At 41.1% G+C, this 19,319-nt stretch overlaps 1 protein-coding gene across 1 annotated transcript in view; it reads right to left on the bottom strand.

The window, feature by feature from the left end:
* The window catches only part of LOC137433382 (voltage-dependent T-type calcium channel subunit alpha-1H-like), a gene marked incomplete at its 3' end in the record, with an annotated part of 532,188 nt that extends 515,945 nt beyond the window's left edge, over positions 1-16,243 (bottom strand). The window contains exon 1 of the mRNA XM_068125712.2: positions 15,912-16,243. Within this exon, the coding sequence (XP_067981813.2) occupies positions 15,912-16,243 (332 nt within the window). The remainder of the gene's footprint in view (positions 1-15,911) is intronic.
* Between the last annotated feature and the right edge of the window lie 3,076 nt (positions 16,244-19,319).

Genomic DNA, 19,319 nt, shown 5'->3' with positions numbered 1-19,319 from the left:
CCATGTGCATGCAATACATTAAAAAAATTAAAAAAACATTTTATTTCGTGCATACAATGAGCTTGCCCTTGCTGGGGGATCTCCTCTCTGGTAGTCACGATTCCATTAACTTAATGTGTCCTAGTACAGTTGTACACATCACTAATTGTTGATTACATGTTGCATAAATTGACGTAATTAACAGTCTATCGTTGTGGATTTAGATGGCTTTGTCTTACAGTGGTTGAGTGTACTCTAATAATGTTCCCTCCACTGGCAGCTTGGATATCATGCAGTTGGTGAACGGATGAACTGGGGGAGGGTGGTGGGGTGGAGGGGGAAAAGGCAGGGGGATTCAAAGTGCCTGCACCCCCTACATCTGGAATCATTGAGCTACTGCACGCCACTGATGCTAATTGTTCAAATTAAACTGCACTCTTCTGTCAAGTCCTCGCGATCACTGCAAGACGTCTTCTTATAAACAGCACAACAACTGGTGTTAGGAATGCGGGTTTTTTATTACAGTGGCCTGCAAAAGTATTCACTCCCTACCAATAATGCCACATTTAGATGAATTACGAATTATGTAGAATTTTTTTTCAAAATTAACTTGTTTATTAGTAACTGAAGAGATCAACCTTGACACTGTTATAGTTGAAGGAGTTTATATGTCAAGAATACCTGCAAAAAACATGTACAAATCAAAATTCACTGGTTGCAAAAGTATTCGGCAGCTTCGGTCAGTTTTGCAGCAATGACTGCTATGAGTCTGTTTGGGTAGTTGAGGTCTCTACCAGGTTTGCACAGCGAGATGGTGAAATACACTACTCACAATAAGTTAGGGATATTGTGGGAGTGAGTTAATTTTTTTAATAGGGGTTAGGGTATTGAAATCAAGAATGCTGTGTTTTTTCACACTCATTAATAACCATAGAATTACGACCAACAACTTTTTTCAACATAATTAATACACAAAATCAACCACACCGAAGAACCTGCCAATATCCCTAACTTATTGTGAGTTGTGTATTTACCTTTTACCTATTTACTTTTACCCTTTTACCTATTAAATATTTACCTTCCTTCACGTGAAAATTGTTGTCGTTCTGCCAAGTTTGATGGGGATCGTCGATGGACTGCAATCTTCAAGTCTCGCCATAGATGTAATTCTATTTGGTTCAAGTCCGGACTTTGACTGAGCCAATCAATAACATTTATTTTCTTTTTAATCAGCCACTCCAGTGTGGTTTTAGCTTTGTGCTTTGAATCACTGTTCTGCTGAAATGTGAATCTCTTACCCAGTTTCAGATTTATGTCTGACTCAAGCAGGTTTTCATCAGAGATTCTCCTGTACTTTGCACGATCCATTGGCCCTTCCATCTTGACAAGCTAGCTAGGCCGTGCTGATGAAAAGTAGCCCCATAATATGGTGATGCAACCACCACCATGCTTGACAATAGGGATGGTGTTGACGAAGTGATGTGCAGTGTTAAGCTTGTGTCAGACGTAACGCTTTGAATATACAGTCACGTGAAAAAGTAAGTACACCCGATGTAAAGTTTTGACTTTTTCAACATTTTTCAACATACAGCTATTTGATCTTCATTTCAACAATATTGATAGATAAAGTTGATATAATATAACAAATATCATGAAACATTTACATTTTGTAGTCCATTGTATAATTTAAATAAACATAAATGCAAATTTCGCATGTGGAAAAAGTAAGTACACCCCTACATTTATCACGACTTCAAATACCTAAAATTAGAATCAGGTGCACCAGCTCAGATGCAAATGATTAGAACATCGTTAGAGAGGATCTTGGAGGAACCTGTCTTATTTAAACCTCAGACATTTAGTTTTGTTTGCTCTTTGTTGTTGAAGTGTGCGGCGTCACCATGCCTAGATCAAAAGAGCTCTCTGAGGCCTTTAGAAAGAAGGTTATGGATGCCTACAAGTCTGGGAAGGGATTTAAAAAGATCTCCAAACAATAATTTGAAATCAATCATTCGACTGTGCAGAAGATCAACTACAAGTGGAGAAGCTTCCAAACAACTGCCAACTTGTTCAGGCCAGGCCGCCCCAGCAAGTTCAGCCCGAGAGCAGACCGCAAGATGCTGAAAGAAGTCTCTAAGAACCCCAGAATGTCATCACGGGACCTACAGGTAAGCTCTTGCCACTGTTGATGTCAAAGTGCACGAGTCTACCATTAGAAAGAGGCTGCACAAATTTGATCTACATGGGACGTGTGCCAGGAGGAAACCTTTGCTGTCCAGAAAGAACATCAGGGCAAGACTAAAGTTTGCCAATGAACACTTCGGCAAAGACCAGCACTTCTGGAACAATGTGCTCTGGACAGATGAGTCAAAGGTAGAGCTATTTGGCCACAGTACCAGAAGACATGTTTGGCGAAAACCAAAAACAGCATTTGACCACAAGAGCCTGATACCAACTGTAAAGCATGGTGGTGGAAATATTATGGTTTGGGGCAGCTTTGCTGCATCAGGGCCTGGGCATCTCACCATCATAGAATCCACGATGAATTATTCATTGTACCAGAGGGTGCTTGAGGATAATGTGAGGCCATCTGTCGGAAAGTTGAAGCTCAACCAAAAGTGGACCTTGCAACATGACAATGACCCTAAACATACCAGTAAATCCACCAGGAATGGCTGAAAAGAAAGAAATGGAGGGTTCTGGAATGGCCAAGTCAAAGCCCAGATCTAAATCCCATCGAGATGTTGTGGGGGGATTTGAAACGAGCTGTGCATGCAAGAAACCCCTCAAACATCGCACAGCTGAAAGAATTCTGCATGGAGGAGTGGGCAAAAATTTCTCCCAGTCGATGTCAGAGACTGGTAGACAGTTATAAGAAATGCCTACTTGAGGTTGTTTCTGCCAAAGGGGGCAATACCACCTATTAGAGCCAAAGGTGTACTTACTTTTTCCACATTCGAAATTTGCATTTATGTTTATTTAAATTATACAATGGACTACAAAATGTAAATGTTTCATGATATTTGTTATATTATATCACCTTTATCTATCAATATTGTTGAAATGAAGATCAAATAGCTGTATGTTGAAATATGTTGAAAAAGTCAAAACTTTACATGGGGTGTACTTAATTTTTCATGTGACTGTAGACGAAAAAGTTCAATTTTTGTCTTGGTTGACCACAAAACTTTTCTCCACATGCCTGTGGTATCATCAAGATGCTTTTTCACAACCTCCATTCGAGCTTTTATGAGTCTTTTTCAGTAATGGCTTCTTTCTTGCCACCTGTCCATAGAGGCCAGCTTTGTGAAGGGAATGGTATATTGGTGATTGGTGAACACTGATCTCCATCTCAGACATAGAGCCTTGCAGATCTTTCAAAGTCATTGTTGGATTTAAACTGACATCCCAAACCAGTTTCCTCGTTGCCCGGCTGCTGAGTTTGGATGGGCGACCTGATCTGGGTATAGTCTGGGTGCTGTGATACATTTTCTACTTCTTAATGATCGATTTCACCGAACTTAAAGAGATAATAAGTGACTTTTAAATCTCCTTATAACCCTCTCCTGAACGGGGCTTCTCCACCATTTTATGTCTGTCTTCTTTGGAAATTTCCTTGGTCTTCATGTTTGCCTTGTTGGTTGACCAAGTGAGTTTCAACTTCAAACTCCTTATATAAGTGGGGGAGCTTGATTTTTAAGTTAATCCACTGATTACATGCGGGTAAAACCTATTAAACTTGTTTTGTAACCTTTCAAACAAAGAATTTACTCCTGAAATTATTCAGGGTTTATTTGGGAAAAGGTATGAATGCTTATCAGGGGCGGATCCAGAAGAATTTTAGGGGGGTTCACTTGATGTTAAGATATTCACAGATTGCAAAATCTATCACCAAGCCTTATTCAAATCAATGCATTCATCATTTATTTTTCACTTGACAATATTTAGCGGAAAGAGAGATTATATTATCCTGAATAGTGATGAATGTAAGCTTTACTGGCCAGCCTACTGAGTGAAGTGACGGTTTACTATTTGTACCTCGTTAGCTCTTGTCGTCCACTTGCTCTATCTACTTAAGGATGTCCAGAAGCTCCATTGTCCATGGATTTCGCCTTGTAAAGTCATCAAATGATGCCAATCATATCTAGGTCCACACCATAGTGAATATGCATTAGTGGCAGTCCAATTATCCGATCTTCACGCATTGTTGTCTGCATGCAAGTCTTAAGACGTCTCAGTCCGCTCATGGACTGCTCACACTCACATGATGTTACAGGCATCGTGCAGAAGAGAGTTTAAGTGTTTGGGTCCTCGGAGACCTCTTGAGAATGCTGCTGTGTTTGGGTCCTCGGATGCTGACTTACTTTCCACATTATCTGCTAGCTGTGCACCTATGTATCAACTGTTATTGATAATGGAAGGCCATCTTGGTAGAAATCCATCACTTCACTGATGACTCTGTGTCTACTGTTCCAAACGAGCAGATCACAGAAGCGATGAAATGCATGGCCTGTGTGGCCGTCTTGTGTGCTCGGTGAAGCGGGTCTGTAGTTCTGTGAGCAGGTCCCAAGTCATTGGCCTGATCCAGCACAGGCAGAAGTATAATTGGAGGAGAGGCACCAGGTGTGGAGTCACACGATGGTACTGGGGGAGACTCAGTTTATAGGGCCGGAAAAGATGATAGCTGGGACTCTGAAGGTTGCGTACAACCTGAAAATGCAGTATCACTTTTACTTTGAGGAAACAACTTTTGTTTGTAGTTAAACTATTCAACAGACTCTGCTTTTATTTGTGAAAGACGATTTGTAAATGATAGATCCATTGATGTTGTGATTACTTGTATTTAACAAAGAAAATATCTGCAAGAGGGTCACACCTCAGTGCACAAAACAATAGGAATTGCAAATGAGTCGAGGAGAAACCCGGTTAACTTATCCGGAGCTATAGTCGTGTCCTACCAGAAACTTACTTTCCCCACAGGAAAATCTGGATACTCAACGAAAAGGCCTCAGGCCTGTCACTACCTGATACTAAATAAATGCTGAGGATTTCGAAATATTTGGGACAGACCTTCACAACAACGATGTGAATACATAAAAAGTTTCCAATGCAGATCATCGAAAACATTGAACGAACATGCACAAAATGTGGCGAAAAGAACCCGAGCACGAAACCTAAAGTCACCATTATGGATCATCAGATCGTCATAACGGACAATGTGGACCCGGTGAACCCCCCACCCCCCCCCCCCCCTTGGATTAGGTAACTTTATGATTATGTAATTATGCTTATGCAACTGAAAATCATCTGATTTTCCCTGTTAATCGAACTTATTCACATTTTATCTGCATTTTTTATTTAGCTTGATCACTTTGGAGTAGTTTGTGAAGACTGTATATGAAGTTTGATTTCAGCACATCATGAAATAAGCTCAAGTCGCATCAAAATGTGAAATCCTTGGAGGGGGGTGAATACTTTTGCAGGCCACTGCATGTAAAGAAACATAAAGATAAAAATAATAATTTACAAAATTCTTCATCAAACTGTCTTCGTTTACTTCCTGTTACCAATCCATTTGCCTGATGTCCAAGAAAATAATTTAAAATATTTAAAAGAAATAGACAATGTTCAAAAGGTAATTTCCATATTTGTGGATATTTATTTTGCAACAACTTTCATTCAATTAATTTTAAGACAAGTGACCATGTTCTGAATTTTCTTTCCCATTTTTGATGCGATTTAACCGTCACTTAAATCTCACATATTCTGCCTTTCTTTGACCTACAGGAATACAAAAGGAAATCTTTAATTACAGATGTGATGTCATTATTTTAGTGGAGGTAGCGTGCAGAGGTGGTGTGTTCACAAGTGATGTCGTGATTTACCTTGTTTGGACTTAATGGATGAAATCACCAGAATGTCGATTGAAGCATGCTCACTGCCGTGGGAAGCAATACACTGACTATATATATATATATATATATATATATATATATATATATATATATATATATATATATATATGTATATATATATATATATATATATATATATATATATATATATATATATATATATATATATATATATATATATTTATTTATTTATTTATACATGGGATAAGGATCGTAATAGAGCTCACACACACACACACACACACACACACACACACACACACACACGAAGGTGGATACTTTGAGACCTGGGAGGGCTCCGTTCCACCTTATGAAACCTAAAAATGGAGATAACAACCAACAAGACAAACACTAAAAACAGCCACTGATCTTGGGTGAAGTGCTGTCACTATGGTGACTTCCCGGGAAACTCTGGGTACCAGCGACGTCATAACAATGGCGCTGTTTTTCTCACCGTACTCAGCAGGGCATTTCCTCAAGAGGAATTTCCTCCTCCCCATGGATGCCAATCGATGGTAATTGTCCGTGCTCTTTCCTTTTCAAGCAAGGAAGCAGCACGTACCGCTTTTAAAGTCTTTGGTATGACTTGAATCGGTCCAAACCGGATGGGTGTTTTTTGTGGAGACACCATCTCTTTACCGGATGGTCGTTGGCTCCCTACAAGAGCTCATCTGCCCTTTGGCAGGTGTTGTTTTTGGTCCTGGCAGGGTGTCACAGTCACCCTCCCCACTAGCAAAGCTAGTGAGGGGTGTCGGTTTCCTCACCGACAACCCGACCATGCAGCAGGTAGCACTGGCCATTAACCGTTTAGTTTCGGACATTAACCCTTTGTTGGAGTTAACCCTTCCTCGTTTGCTCCGACGAAGGGTAACGCCTGAAATATCAGCTAACTTTGGCTCCCCTTGCTGTTAGCATACCTCAGTCAACGTCCTGTTGATTCTTCTTTGGACTCACCAATCTTAGAGAAAAACTCTCAGATTGGTGCTTCCCAGGCCAGATGATTGGTGATGCTTCCAATAAACATGCAAACAATTATTATAAAGAGAATAAAGTGCCACTTCTACCTTTTAAGACATTATAGTGCCATATGGTTCATTTAAGGTTCATTTAAGGTTTAAGGTTCATTTATTCATTCATTCATTCATATATGGTTCATTTAAGGAGTCAACATTTCCGCATGACCCTCTCCTTACTTGAAACAGGTTACATGTATAAAATGTATAAAGCAAAATGATATACTTCTACATCAATACTCTCAAATATAAATACAGACACAAATGTATTTTAATTTTACTGACAGCCAGAAAATCCTTGAGTTTTGCTTTATCGACATAAATTAATTACTCTTTCACGACAAGGAATTTCCATTACATTCTCCCAATTTCCATTAGAGGACGCGCCTGGAATTGTGCTGATCAATGTGGTACATTCATGAATGCTGCAGCCTGGCTTTAGTGCAGAAGGACATCATCAACAGGATTTGATCACGCGATCATGATGTCCAAGGTCATGCCGAAAAATCCCATTTTAAACGGTCCACCGACGTCGACCGAAAGTGTTGCTCGACCTCTTGATTCTTAAATTCATTCGTTGAACGAAACAAATAATATCTCTTCAATAATCCCCCATCATATGACTGCGTGCGCCGCTTTACAAACTGCCCGGGACAGGAGACACTCCTTGGAGACCCAAGCTATTAAAATCAAGGAGCAGAGCCATTGCTTATTGAATCATTACAAATAAGCAAATGGCAAAAGTCCTCTTGTCGAAGCTTATTAAGTAAATCACAACAGGCGGTGTCCATTACTGCCTTGGATAATAAATGTTATCACTGTTACTGGATTTTAGCAAAAAAAAAAAATTCTGGCAGCAAAAGAGCACAACAATGGCAAGCGGTGGAAACGAAAGCGCAGCAAGGCGAGGTAACGGGTTAAATCGATGCAGAGCACTGAGATTTCCTTCAAATAGCCTTTCTCCTTCTCAATATATTTAGCGGTTAGGGTGCCGGCTTGGGATCCTAGGAGCCTGGGTTCAAATCCCGATTGATCGGTGAATTAACGCCAGGAGGGTTGACTCAGCCTTTCATCCTTCGGTCGGCAAATTGAGTACCAGTTCACTGGTAATTCCCTGTGTGTCGCAAGAGGCGACTAACAGGGTTGGTGGCAGGAAGGGCATCCGGCCGTAAAACATTGCTTCAAAAAGGGGACCACGGTGCCCAAATAAGGCCAACCCCCGCTCTGCGGGGAAAAATGGCCTCTAAAGGTGGTTCTACTCAATATATTTAATTCGTATTTCTTTGTATAAAAGCCTTGGGGTCAAGGCAATTTGATGTGGTTACTGCCCTGATACCTTCAAGGTTATTTGCTTTGAACACTGTGTCCATGGAACCTGCTAAGGCCTTGAATAAATGATCAGCCTGGCTAAAGGCAAACTTGCTTTGATCTCCTCAGCAAGTCACCCGCCCAACCATTTACGCTTTTGCCTCGGTTCATGCAAATCTGCTTTGGGCCCAGCAACCAGGGCATGAAAATGTATCCAGCTTACAGAAGTTTTGGTCTCCCTGAAGCGTCTTGCTGCCAAGCGCGCACCAAAGAGGACAATTCAATTTTAAAAAATGACAGAACTCAGCGTATCGAGTCCACGGCTTCAAAACGTCTGCTGCTTCGCAAGCCCAACAAAAAAACAGGGTTGCTTAAAGATTACAAACTCGTAAGTTTACTGCAAATACCAACATAAACCTCAGTATTCCCCATCGCTAGAAATAACAGATGTGACATCTGCAACGCAGCAACCAACCGAATACTCAGGTTCACTATGTTAACAAATATAATTTTGTTCAAAATTTTGGAAGATTAGCAAACCTATACATTTTTGGAATCATCAGAGCATGGAGAATCTGAAAATCAATGTTGGTATTTGCACAGACACCTGCATGGCCGCCATTTTGGATTTTCAAAATGGCCACCATAAAATACATATTTTGCGCTATCTCGGCTTCTAGTCAACCTAGAAACTCAATTAAATATGATAATCCTATGTTTTCTGGGTGAAGGAATCCAATAAAGGCCTCAAAATAGTGCTCAGGATTATAGAAAAGCAACAAACAAAGGTAATTGAAAACCATTGTCTTTATATTTGTGATATAACTGTATTACATAATACATGATATTGCAAGTCCTTTGAAGTTATAGGTATGGGTTTATAAAGCAAGAAAGCAGCCTTGTTAGTATCAGATTGAACTATAAGTCCTATACACAGGATCTACCAGGTCTATACCGTTCAGGAATATGCTTTTACAGATCTTCATCACTGTCCTGATTGTCATCTGGAAAGTCCTAAAAGTGAAGCAAGTGTTAGGATTAGAAGTCTAATGATCCCACCAATGGTTTTCGTGACCCACAAAACATAGGATTAGCATATTTAAATAAGATTCTAGGTTGACTAGAAGCCGAGATAGCGCAAATTATGTATTTTATGGCGACCATTTTGAAAATCCAAAATGGCGGCCATACAGGTGTCTACGCAAATGCCAACATTAATTTTTGGATTCCTCATGCTCTGAATATTCTAAAAATGTATAGTTTTGCTAATCTCCAAAAATTTGAACGAAAAAACATGGTGAACCTGACGAAATCGAGACAGACTTTTTCAACAACAGATGTAAGCTTACAGTGGTCGTGCTGAGGCCAGAAAAATGTCTCCTTTCGATCTCTTTTACATCCCTTTCAGTTGGATTATTCAGCTTCGGGCAATTGACTGCAATCGGAAGATTGCTTGTAGCAGAAAATGAAAGTACTTTCTGTGAGTATACATTGCTTTAATGAAATGCATGCAATTACAATGAGCACACTCTGCCAATCCAATATGGCGGAGTCATAACTCTGTGTCGAGTAAGAGAAATGATTTATACACCAAGGGGAAAGTCACATTAAATTAATTGGCACTTTGAGGATAAATTCATATTGTGACACCATTGTTATGATGTAATCTCAGCTGGGTGGACTTACCTTTGAACATATTTCCCACTGGATGTTGATTGATCCGCACTTACACCGAATCCCGTAGCACGTCGTATGTACAGGAGGCCCGCGACCTGCACTATCACTACGTTCGGCGAGGAACTTTACAACACGTCAAAAGTTTTTTGACAAAAAATTTTGAAACCTCGTTTTTTGGTTTCCACGGGTATGGTGGGAATTCTTCACACCACTGCCGGGTACGGTTGAGCGGACAATTCATTAAATTCTCTGCAGGGGCCAAGGGGGATGTGAGATGTCCACAAAACAAGGTAGCTTTAAGCACTGTAGGTTTTTGGCGACACAAGTCTTTTCGGCTCAACGAATCGGGTGTTTTAGCATGAGGCAAACAGCTCGACATTCAACGTCATCAATAGAAAAGAACACCTTCTTAGGTTGTTACATCACCATGAGGTTCTTACAAGGTTCTTACATCTTACAAGAGGTTCTTACAAGGTTCTTACATCTTACAAGAGGTTCTTACATCACCATGAGGTTCTTACTTACAAGAGGTTCTTACATCACCATGAGGTTCTTACATCACCATGAGGTTCTTACATCTTACAAGAGGTTCTTACATCACCATAAGGTTCTTACAAGGTTCTTACATCTTACAAGAGGTTCTTACAAGGTTCTTACATCACCAAGAGGTTATTACATCACCATGAGGTTCTTACATCTTACAAGATTCTTACATTACCATGAGGTTCTTACAAGGTTCTTACATCTTAAAAGAGGTTCTTACATCACCATGAGGTTCTTACAAGGTTCTTACATCTTACAAGGTTCTTACAGTTCTTACATCACCATGAAGTTCTTACAAGGTTCTTACATCTTACAAGGTTCTTACATCACCATGAGGTTCTTATGAGGTTCTTACATCTTACAAGAGGTTCTTACATCACCCTGAGATTCTTACAAGGTTCTTACATCACCATGAGGTTCTTACAAGTTTCTTACATCTTACAAGGTTCTTATATCACCATGAGGTTCTTACAAGGTTCTTACATCTTACAAGAGGTTCTTACATCCCCATGAGGTTCTTACAAGGTTCTTACATCTTTCAAAAGGTTCTTGCATCACCATAACGTTCTCACATCTTACAAGAGGTTATTACATCACCAAGAGGTTCTTACATCACCAAGAGGTTCTTACATCACCAAGAGGTTCTTGCAAGGTTCTTACATCTTACAAGAGGTTATTACATCACCAAGAGGTTATTACATCACCAAGAGGTTCTTACAAGGTTGTTACATCTTACAAGAGGTTATTACATCACCAAGAGGTTATTGCATCAGCAAGAGGTCATTACATCACCAAGAGGTTATTACATCACCAAGAGGTTCTTACAAGATTCTTACATCTTACAAGAGGTTCTTACATCACCAAGAGGTTCTTACAACGTTCTTACATCTTTCAAGAGGTTCTTACATCACCATAAGGTTCTCACATCTTACAAGAGGTTATTACATCACCAAGAGGTTCTTACATCACCAAGAGGTTCTTACATCACCAAGAGGTTATTACATCACCAAGAGGTTCTTACAAGGTTGTTACATCTTACAAGAGGTTATTACATCACCAAGAGGTTATTGCATCAGCAAGAGGTTGTTACATCACCAAGAGGTTATTACATCACCAAGAGGTTATTACATCACCAAGAGGTTCTTACAAGGTTCTTACATCTTACAAGAGGTTCTTACATCACCAAGAGGTTCTTACAAGGTTCTTACATCTTTCAAGAGGTTCTTACATCACCATAAGGTTCTCACATCTTACAAGAGGTTATTACATCACCAAGAGGTTATTACATCACCAAGAGGTTATTACATCACCAAGAGGTTCTTACATCACTGTGAGGTTCTTACAAGGTTCTTACATCTTACAAGAGGTTCTTACATCACCGTGAGGTTCTTACAAGGTTCTTACATCTTACAAGAGGTTCTTACATCACCATGAGATTTTTACAAGGTTCTTACATCTTACAAGAGGTTCTTACATCACCATTAGGGTCTTACATGGTTCTTACATCTTACAAGAGGTTATTACATCACCATGAGGTTCTTACAAGGTTCTTACATCTTACAAGAGGTGCTTACATCACCAAGAGGTTCTTACAAGGTTCTTACATCTTACAAGAGGTTCTTACATCACCATTAGATTTTTACAAGGTTCTTACATCTTACAAGAGGCTCTTACATCACCATTAGGGTCTTACAAGGTTCTTACATCTTACAAGAGGTTATTACATCACCAAGAGGTTCTTACAAGGTTCTTACATCTTACAAGAGGTTATTACATCACCAAGAGGTTCTTACAAGGTTGTTACATCTTACAAGAGGTTCTTACATCACCGTGAGGTTCTTACAAGGTTGTTACATCTTACAAGAGGTTCTTACATCACCGTGAGGTTCTTACAAGGTTCTTACATCTTACAAGAGGTTCTTACATCACCATTAGGGTCTTACAAGGTTCTTACATCTTACAAGAGGTTCTTACAAGGTTCTTACATCTTACAAGAGGTGCTTACATCACCATGGTCTATGAAATGCAACTCCACTTGACAAAATGATGGCTTGGGTAAACTTGCAGGAGTACAAAATGCGAAAAATATTAACTAGAAGCAAGATTGTCTGTTAGCACGTCCAATATTAAGATAGAATGTACTCAAACTACACAGCACTATATGCACGTGGGCAGTGGGCTTCAACAGGAGGCCTACCTACACGCTCTCATGACTACACCTCCATCTTACATGACTATCCCTCCATCCTCCATCTTACATTGCACACACATGTCTGTCCGTTGCTAGTACACGTGAAGGCAACTTGTTGAAAGTTTTCGAAGCACACTCCGTGACTTCATTTAAAATGTACTTGCGAGTGCAAAAGGAAAAACAAAAATCTCAAGAGTCATCAGAGACTAACTCCTCTGGGAGGGAATTCCGATCTGCAGTCCCAATGCCATTTTGTGCGTTCTAATTAAAAAAAAAAAAAATGCCGAGTAATAAACAAGTGTCACATCACACTAAACTTGCCTGAGTGGCAGGCCTCTAGTCTACCTGGCGAGGAGCGTAGTTAGTACCCTGAATACTAAAACAAGAAAAAGATACGTGCTGATTGCCTAATTATCAAAGATGTAATAAGGAAATATCTCATAAATCATGCAGGAGTACCAATTCCCACTGTCCATCAATGTTCGGAGATATAGACTTCAGATAATATTGTAGATTGTTTGCATGTCTCGGAATAACGATCGACCAACTGTATTTAAAATTGACATGAAATACCTGGGTCAATAAACTTTAAGTAACCCTGTCTTAGTTAAACTCCCAAAATTCCAGTCTGATTGCACATGTCGATCCCTCTGTTATTCGCTTCTCTTGTATGTGAAACTGTCTTCCAGAGGCCGATCTGTCCCACATTTACCTCTAGGGCTTCAAGCAAGTGGCATCCATCACCGCGATGCCATTTCATCCCTCGTCTTTATCCACAATCTTTTCTAGCACCGTTAACCCTACCAATCTTTAGTGTCTTACTTGCAGGTTGTTGTGCTTGCTCCCATCCACTTTTCCTCCTCTATAATTGCCTTATCGTGTCGTGCTGTGGTCCCACTCGATGCCCCATTGTCAGTTTATGCGCTCCGTCACAGTGCCCGTCCATGAGCCTCGATCTTTAAAAAAAAAAAAAAAAAAAAACATGGAGAAAAGGTGTTTGTAGAATAAAAATGGCGTGGGCGGTTCAGGGATTAAAAAGTCCTTTTTTTAGCAGGAGGCCTTCTTTGAAGTTGTTTGAAATGACCTTTTATAAACCCGTGATCAGACGAGTCATGAAAACCGAATTGAAGACCTTGTTCATGGGGTGCCTTGTCGATGGCCATGGAATACCAGGTTTGAGAGTGTGTGAAAAAGAAAAGAAAAGAGAGTTCAAGATGAGAGAGAGGGAGAGAGAGAGAGAGTCGTGGGTGTTGTTAGACATTGAGAGGGCACAACGCCTTCAACTGTGCGTCGTTCAAACAGGTTGACATCATTAGGGGAGCAAGAGATGCCCAGGTGTGTTTGTGTATGTGTTATCGTGTGTGTGTTTGTGTGTGTGTGTGTTTGTGTGTGTATTTGTGTGTGTGTGTTTGTGTGTATTTGTGTGTTATTGCTTATGTGTGTGTGATTGTATGTACGTGTGTGTGTGTGTGTGTGTTATTGTGTATGTGTGTGTTATTGTGTATGTGTGTGTTTGTGTATATGTGTGTGATTGTATGTGTGTGTGTGTTATTGTGTATGTGTGTGTTATTGTGTATGTGTTTGTTATTGTGTATGTGTGTGTTATTGTGTATGTGTGTGTTTGCGTATATGTGTGTGATTGTATGTGTATGTGTGTGGTATTGTGTATGTGTGTGTTATTGTGCATGTGTGTGTTATTGTGCATGTGTGTGTTTGTGTATATGTGTGTGATTGTATGTGTGTGTGTGTTTGTGTATGTGTGTGTTTGAGTATGTGTGTGATTGTATGTGTATGTGTGTGGTATTGTGTGTGTGTGTGTGTTTGTGTATATGTGTGTGTTATTGTGTATGTGTGTGCTATTGTGTATGTGTGTGTTTGTGTATATGTGTGTGATTGTATGTGTGTGTTTGTGTATGTGTGATTGTAATGTGTGATTGTGTATATGTGTGTGATTTTATGTGTGTGTTTGTGTTTGTGTGTGTTTGTGTATGTGTGTGTTTGTATATGTGAGTGTTTGTGTATATGTGTTTGTGCATGTGTGTGATTGTGTGTGATTTAGTGTGTGTGTGATTTAGTGTGTGTGTGTGTGTGTGTGTGTGTGTGTGTGTGTGTGCCTTTCTGTGTTTGTGTGTGTATGTGTATGCGTGTGTGTGTATGTGTGTGTGTGCGTTTGTGTGTGTATGTGTGTGTGTGTGTGTGTTTGTGTGTGTGTGTGTGTGTGTGTGTGTGTGATTTACTGGGTGTGTGATTTCGTGTGTGTGTGTGTGTGTGTGTGTTTGTGTGTGTGATTCAAGATGAGAGAGAGCCGTGGGTGTTGCTCGAGGACGGGGTGTGTGTATATGTGTGTTTGTGTGTGTGTGTGTGTGTGTGTTTGTTTGTATGCTTGTGCATGTGTGTGTGTATGTGTGTATGTGTGTTTGCGTGTGCCTTTGTGTGTTTTTGTGCATATGTGTGTGCGTGATTCAAGATGAGAGAAAGAGCCGTGGGTGTTGCTCGAGGACGGGGTGTGTGTGTTTGTGTGTGTGTGTGTGTGTGTGTGTGTGTCTTCTAACCATAATTAGCACCTCTAGGTGGGATGAGGGTGTGACCTTGTGCCATCCACAGCACAATACCGGAGTAACCGTAACCATTATTACGTGATCAGATCTCGTTCTTCATCTTCATTGATAATTTCATTTTTCCTCACTTCAATCCAGTTATCACAAACTGCATTGCTTACAGACTGATAGTTATAACTATAATCAAAATCGAACTGCTGTGAGACCAAACCTTGGCAGATAAAATTTTCCCTACAATATGTGTAAATAAATAAATCTGGCAGGTAGCAGCTGTTCGATATAATGGAGTTACCATGGTGAAATGAAAACACGCTTTCTGTAATATTGTTCGATTTTAATCTCAAAATACCGTAAATAACTGCGCCGTCTCGTTGCCCGCTAATTGCCTCTCATTTTAATTTGCATTACCATAACGATGCCATTTGGCCAATCTGTGAAGTCGGTTTGGAAAATGTTTTCGGGTGGCATGACGCACTTTCGGGCGGTATGACGTGTCTGTATATTGACGTCACTCGTGGCCGGGCATATTGCGTCTTCGAATGTGTATCGTTTTATATCTGAGGCGATATTATTTGTGGGGGAGGATGGGGTTGGGAGGTAATGTCCTTTGAAGCCGAGGAATGGCAAAATTTCACATGGAAGACGTACCTGCATCAGATAAATCACGATTATATTTTCCCAAGATCCGGGCGAATTTACCTCATGCGGCGTTTCACAAAAAGGATATGGGTTACAAACCATCCGGAGGCACCAGCTCCTCGGGCGGGTGGTCTGCTTGAGGCAGAAGAAAGCCACGGGGGCGAGTGTCGGGTAGGGCAGCTCGGGGTCTGCCTTCGCGTCCGAGCTAGGGCTGCAGTGAGTCGGAGACGCGGAGGTTCCTCCGGTGCACAGGACCACCAGGTCCGTGGTCTCCGGTTTCCCGCGAGCATCTTCCTCCTCTTCTTCCTCCTGATCTCCTTTGGCACAGTGTCCGCACGATCGCTGTTCCACCTGTACGACCGAGCTCAGCTGCTCTACCTGCCCGGAGCACCTCTCCGCACTTTCGGGGCTGTCGGCCATGGTCTCCGGGGCGAATCCTGGAGGCGACAAACAAACCCTTCGAACGACTTCAAAGTACAACCATCTTTGTTTACATATCCGAAGACCATTCCGCATGCGATGCGCACAACGGTTTCTACAAATCATTAAAAACTCACCTTATTCATTGACGAACGCGGTGCTCGCGATGGCTCTTTGCTGCAGGTGCTCTTTTCAGGAGTAAGCGCGGCGCGCGCTTCAAGCGCTCTCGAGCCCCAGGGGCAGTGCGCGCGACATCGGCGGCGTGCTCCGGGATTCCCGCCCAGGGGGTTGCCCGCTCAGGCTCTGCCCGCACACGCCGGTCCGGGGTACGAGTCGCCACTCCGCCCGGACACCCCGACGGGTCTCTCTCTCTCTCGCTCCGCCTGGAACCGTTTTAACCCATTCGGCGGGAATTCGCGGAGCCTCGCACGAGGGATCCTGAGGGACGAGTCTCTCACCAGGAACTCATAGTCAAAGGTCTCTGCGCCGGAAAACTCGACAAACGTTCGCGACGGAGAGTGGATGCGGATTTCTCACCACGGATTGTGCAATTTCACCGAGGATTTGATCAACGTACAGACATTTGCAGAAAAATAATGAACATTCCCAGTAGCGACACCTCAACGGAAAGACCCTGCACAACCCATCGAGCTAAGCTACTCGTGAATACATCGCTGACAATGTACCTCGCTATTACTATATGGTGTGGGTGGTATGGGGGGGGGGGGGGGTAACAGGGAGAGGGGGGCTGGGGAGTGGGGCACCCATCCCATCTTCTCACCATTGTTAGCATAATCAGGGCGGTTATCGCCTATATATATATATATACATAGAGACAGTATGTAATAGTTATCTTATTAACGAGCAACGAACGGTACCTGCCCTTCGGGCGGGGCTTCAATTGGGAGGCCCAAATGAAAAGGCAAAATATCAGAAATTTAAGGCTTTTTTTTATTTTAAACGATTTATATAAACATCCGTTAAATCATATCACACGCAAATTATCAAAATCTAAACAGTATTTGGAGAATTTCAATAAAAGCCACATCACTGTTCATATCGGTAAATATTATTCCATCGTGTTTGGAAAAACTGGAAAATTGTAAAAAATTGGAAATTGGAAAAAAAATTGGAAAAACAATATGGTCTATTTTACTCCAAGGGGTCCCAGGATTACCCACCCAAAATTTCGTTGCGATCGGTTCAGCCGTTTTTGCGGTACCTGGGAACAGACAAACAGACAAACATTTGGTGAAGTACAGTAAGATGGGGACAGATACGCTGCCGCACCTCCTGTAACTATCCCGCCAATTCCTCGGTACAAGTTGAGGATCCTGATATTCAGAGCGAGGACTGACTCTCTGGCGAATGGTGGAAAACATCAAATGGAAATGTTCAATGGGACGAAGGAGGAGGAAACTGTGGGAGCAACCAGCCCCACCTTGGACGAATGAGCTTGTGTGAGTGTGCTTTTATGTTTGAACTCAGGATCGTGGACTCATGGTACAGCGATAACTCGAATATGTATCTAGAGCTATATAAAAAAACACCTCACCACCACAAAATAAAAAACCTCACCACCACGAAATAAAAAACCTCACCACCACAAAATAAAAAACCTCACCACCACGAAATAAAAAACCTCACCACCACGAAATAAAAAACACCTCACCACCACGAAAAAAAAAACCTCACCACCACGAAATAAAAAACCTCACCACCACGAAATAAAAAACCTCACCACCACGAAATAAAAAACACCTCACCACCACGAAATAAAAAACACCTCACCACCACAAAATAAAAAACCTCACCACCACTAAATAAAAAACCTCACCACCACGAAATAAAAAACACCTCACCACCACAAAATAAAAAACACCTCACCACCACAAAATAAAAAACACCTCACCACCACAAAATAAAAAACACCTCACCACCACAAAATAAAAAACACCTCCCCACCACAAAATAATAAAACACCTCACCACCACAAAATAAAAACACCTCACCACCACAAAATAAAAACACCTCACCACCACGAAATAAAAAACACCTCACCACCACGAAATAAAAAACACCTCACCACCACAAAAACACCTCACCACGACGAAATAAAAAACACCTCACCACCACAAAATAAAAAACACCTCACCACCACAAAATAAAAACACCTCACCACCACGAAATAAAAAACACCTCACCACCACGAAATAAAAAACACCTCACCACAACAAAAACACCTCACCACGACGAAATAAAAAACACCTCACCACCACGAAATAAAAAACACCTCACCACCACGAAATAAAAAACCTCACCACCACGAAATAAAAAACCTCACCACCACAAAATAAAAAACACCTCACCACCACAAACTAAAAACACCTCACCACCACTAAATAAAAAACACCTCACCACCACGAAATAAAAAACACCTCACCACCACAAAATAAAAAACACCTCACCACCACAAAATAAAAACACCACCACCACGAAATAAAAAACACCTCACCACAACGAAATAAAAAACACCTCACCACCACAAAAACACCTCACCACGACGAAATAAAAAACACCTCACCACCACAAAATAAAAACACCTCACCACCACAAAATAAAAACACCTCACCACCACAAAATAAAAACACCTCACCACCACAAAATAAAAACACCTCACCACCACAAAATAAAAACACCTCATGACCACAAAATAAAAACACACCACCACAAAATAAAAACACCTCACCACCACAAAAACACCTCACCACCACGAAATAAAAACACCTCACCACCACAAAATAAAAACACCTCACCACCACGAAATAAAAACACCTCACCACCACAAAATAAAAAAACCTCACCACCACAAAATAAAACAGCTCACGACCAAGTAATTCAAAACACCTCCACCACAAAATAAAAACACCTCACCACCACAAAATAAAAAACACCTCACCACCACAAAATAAAACACCTCACCACCACAAAACAAAAACACCTCACCACCACAAAACAAAAACACCTCACCACCACAAAAAACACACCACCACAAAATAAAAACACCTCACCACCA

The sequence above is a fragment of the Myxine glutinosa genome, chromosome 10, assembly GCF_964187855.1.
Source record: "Myxine glutinosa chromosome 10, kmMyxGlut1.1, whole genome shotgun sequence".
Classification (NCBI taxonomy): Eukaryota; Metazoa; Chordata; class Myxini; order Myxiniformes; family Myxinidae; genus Myxine; species Myxine glutinosa.
The sequence above is the reverse complement of the archived record's forward strand: the minus strand, read 5'-3'. Positions and strand labels throughout refer to the sequence as shown.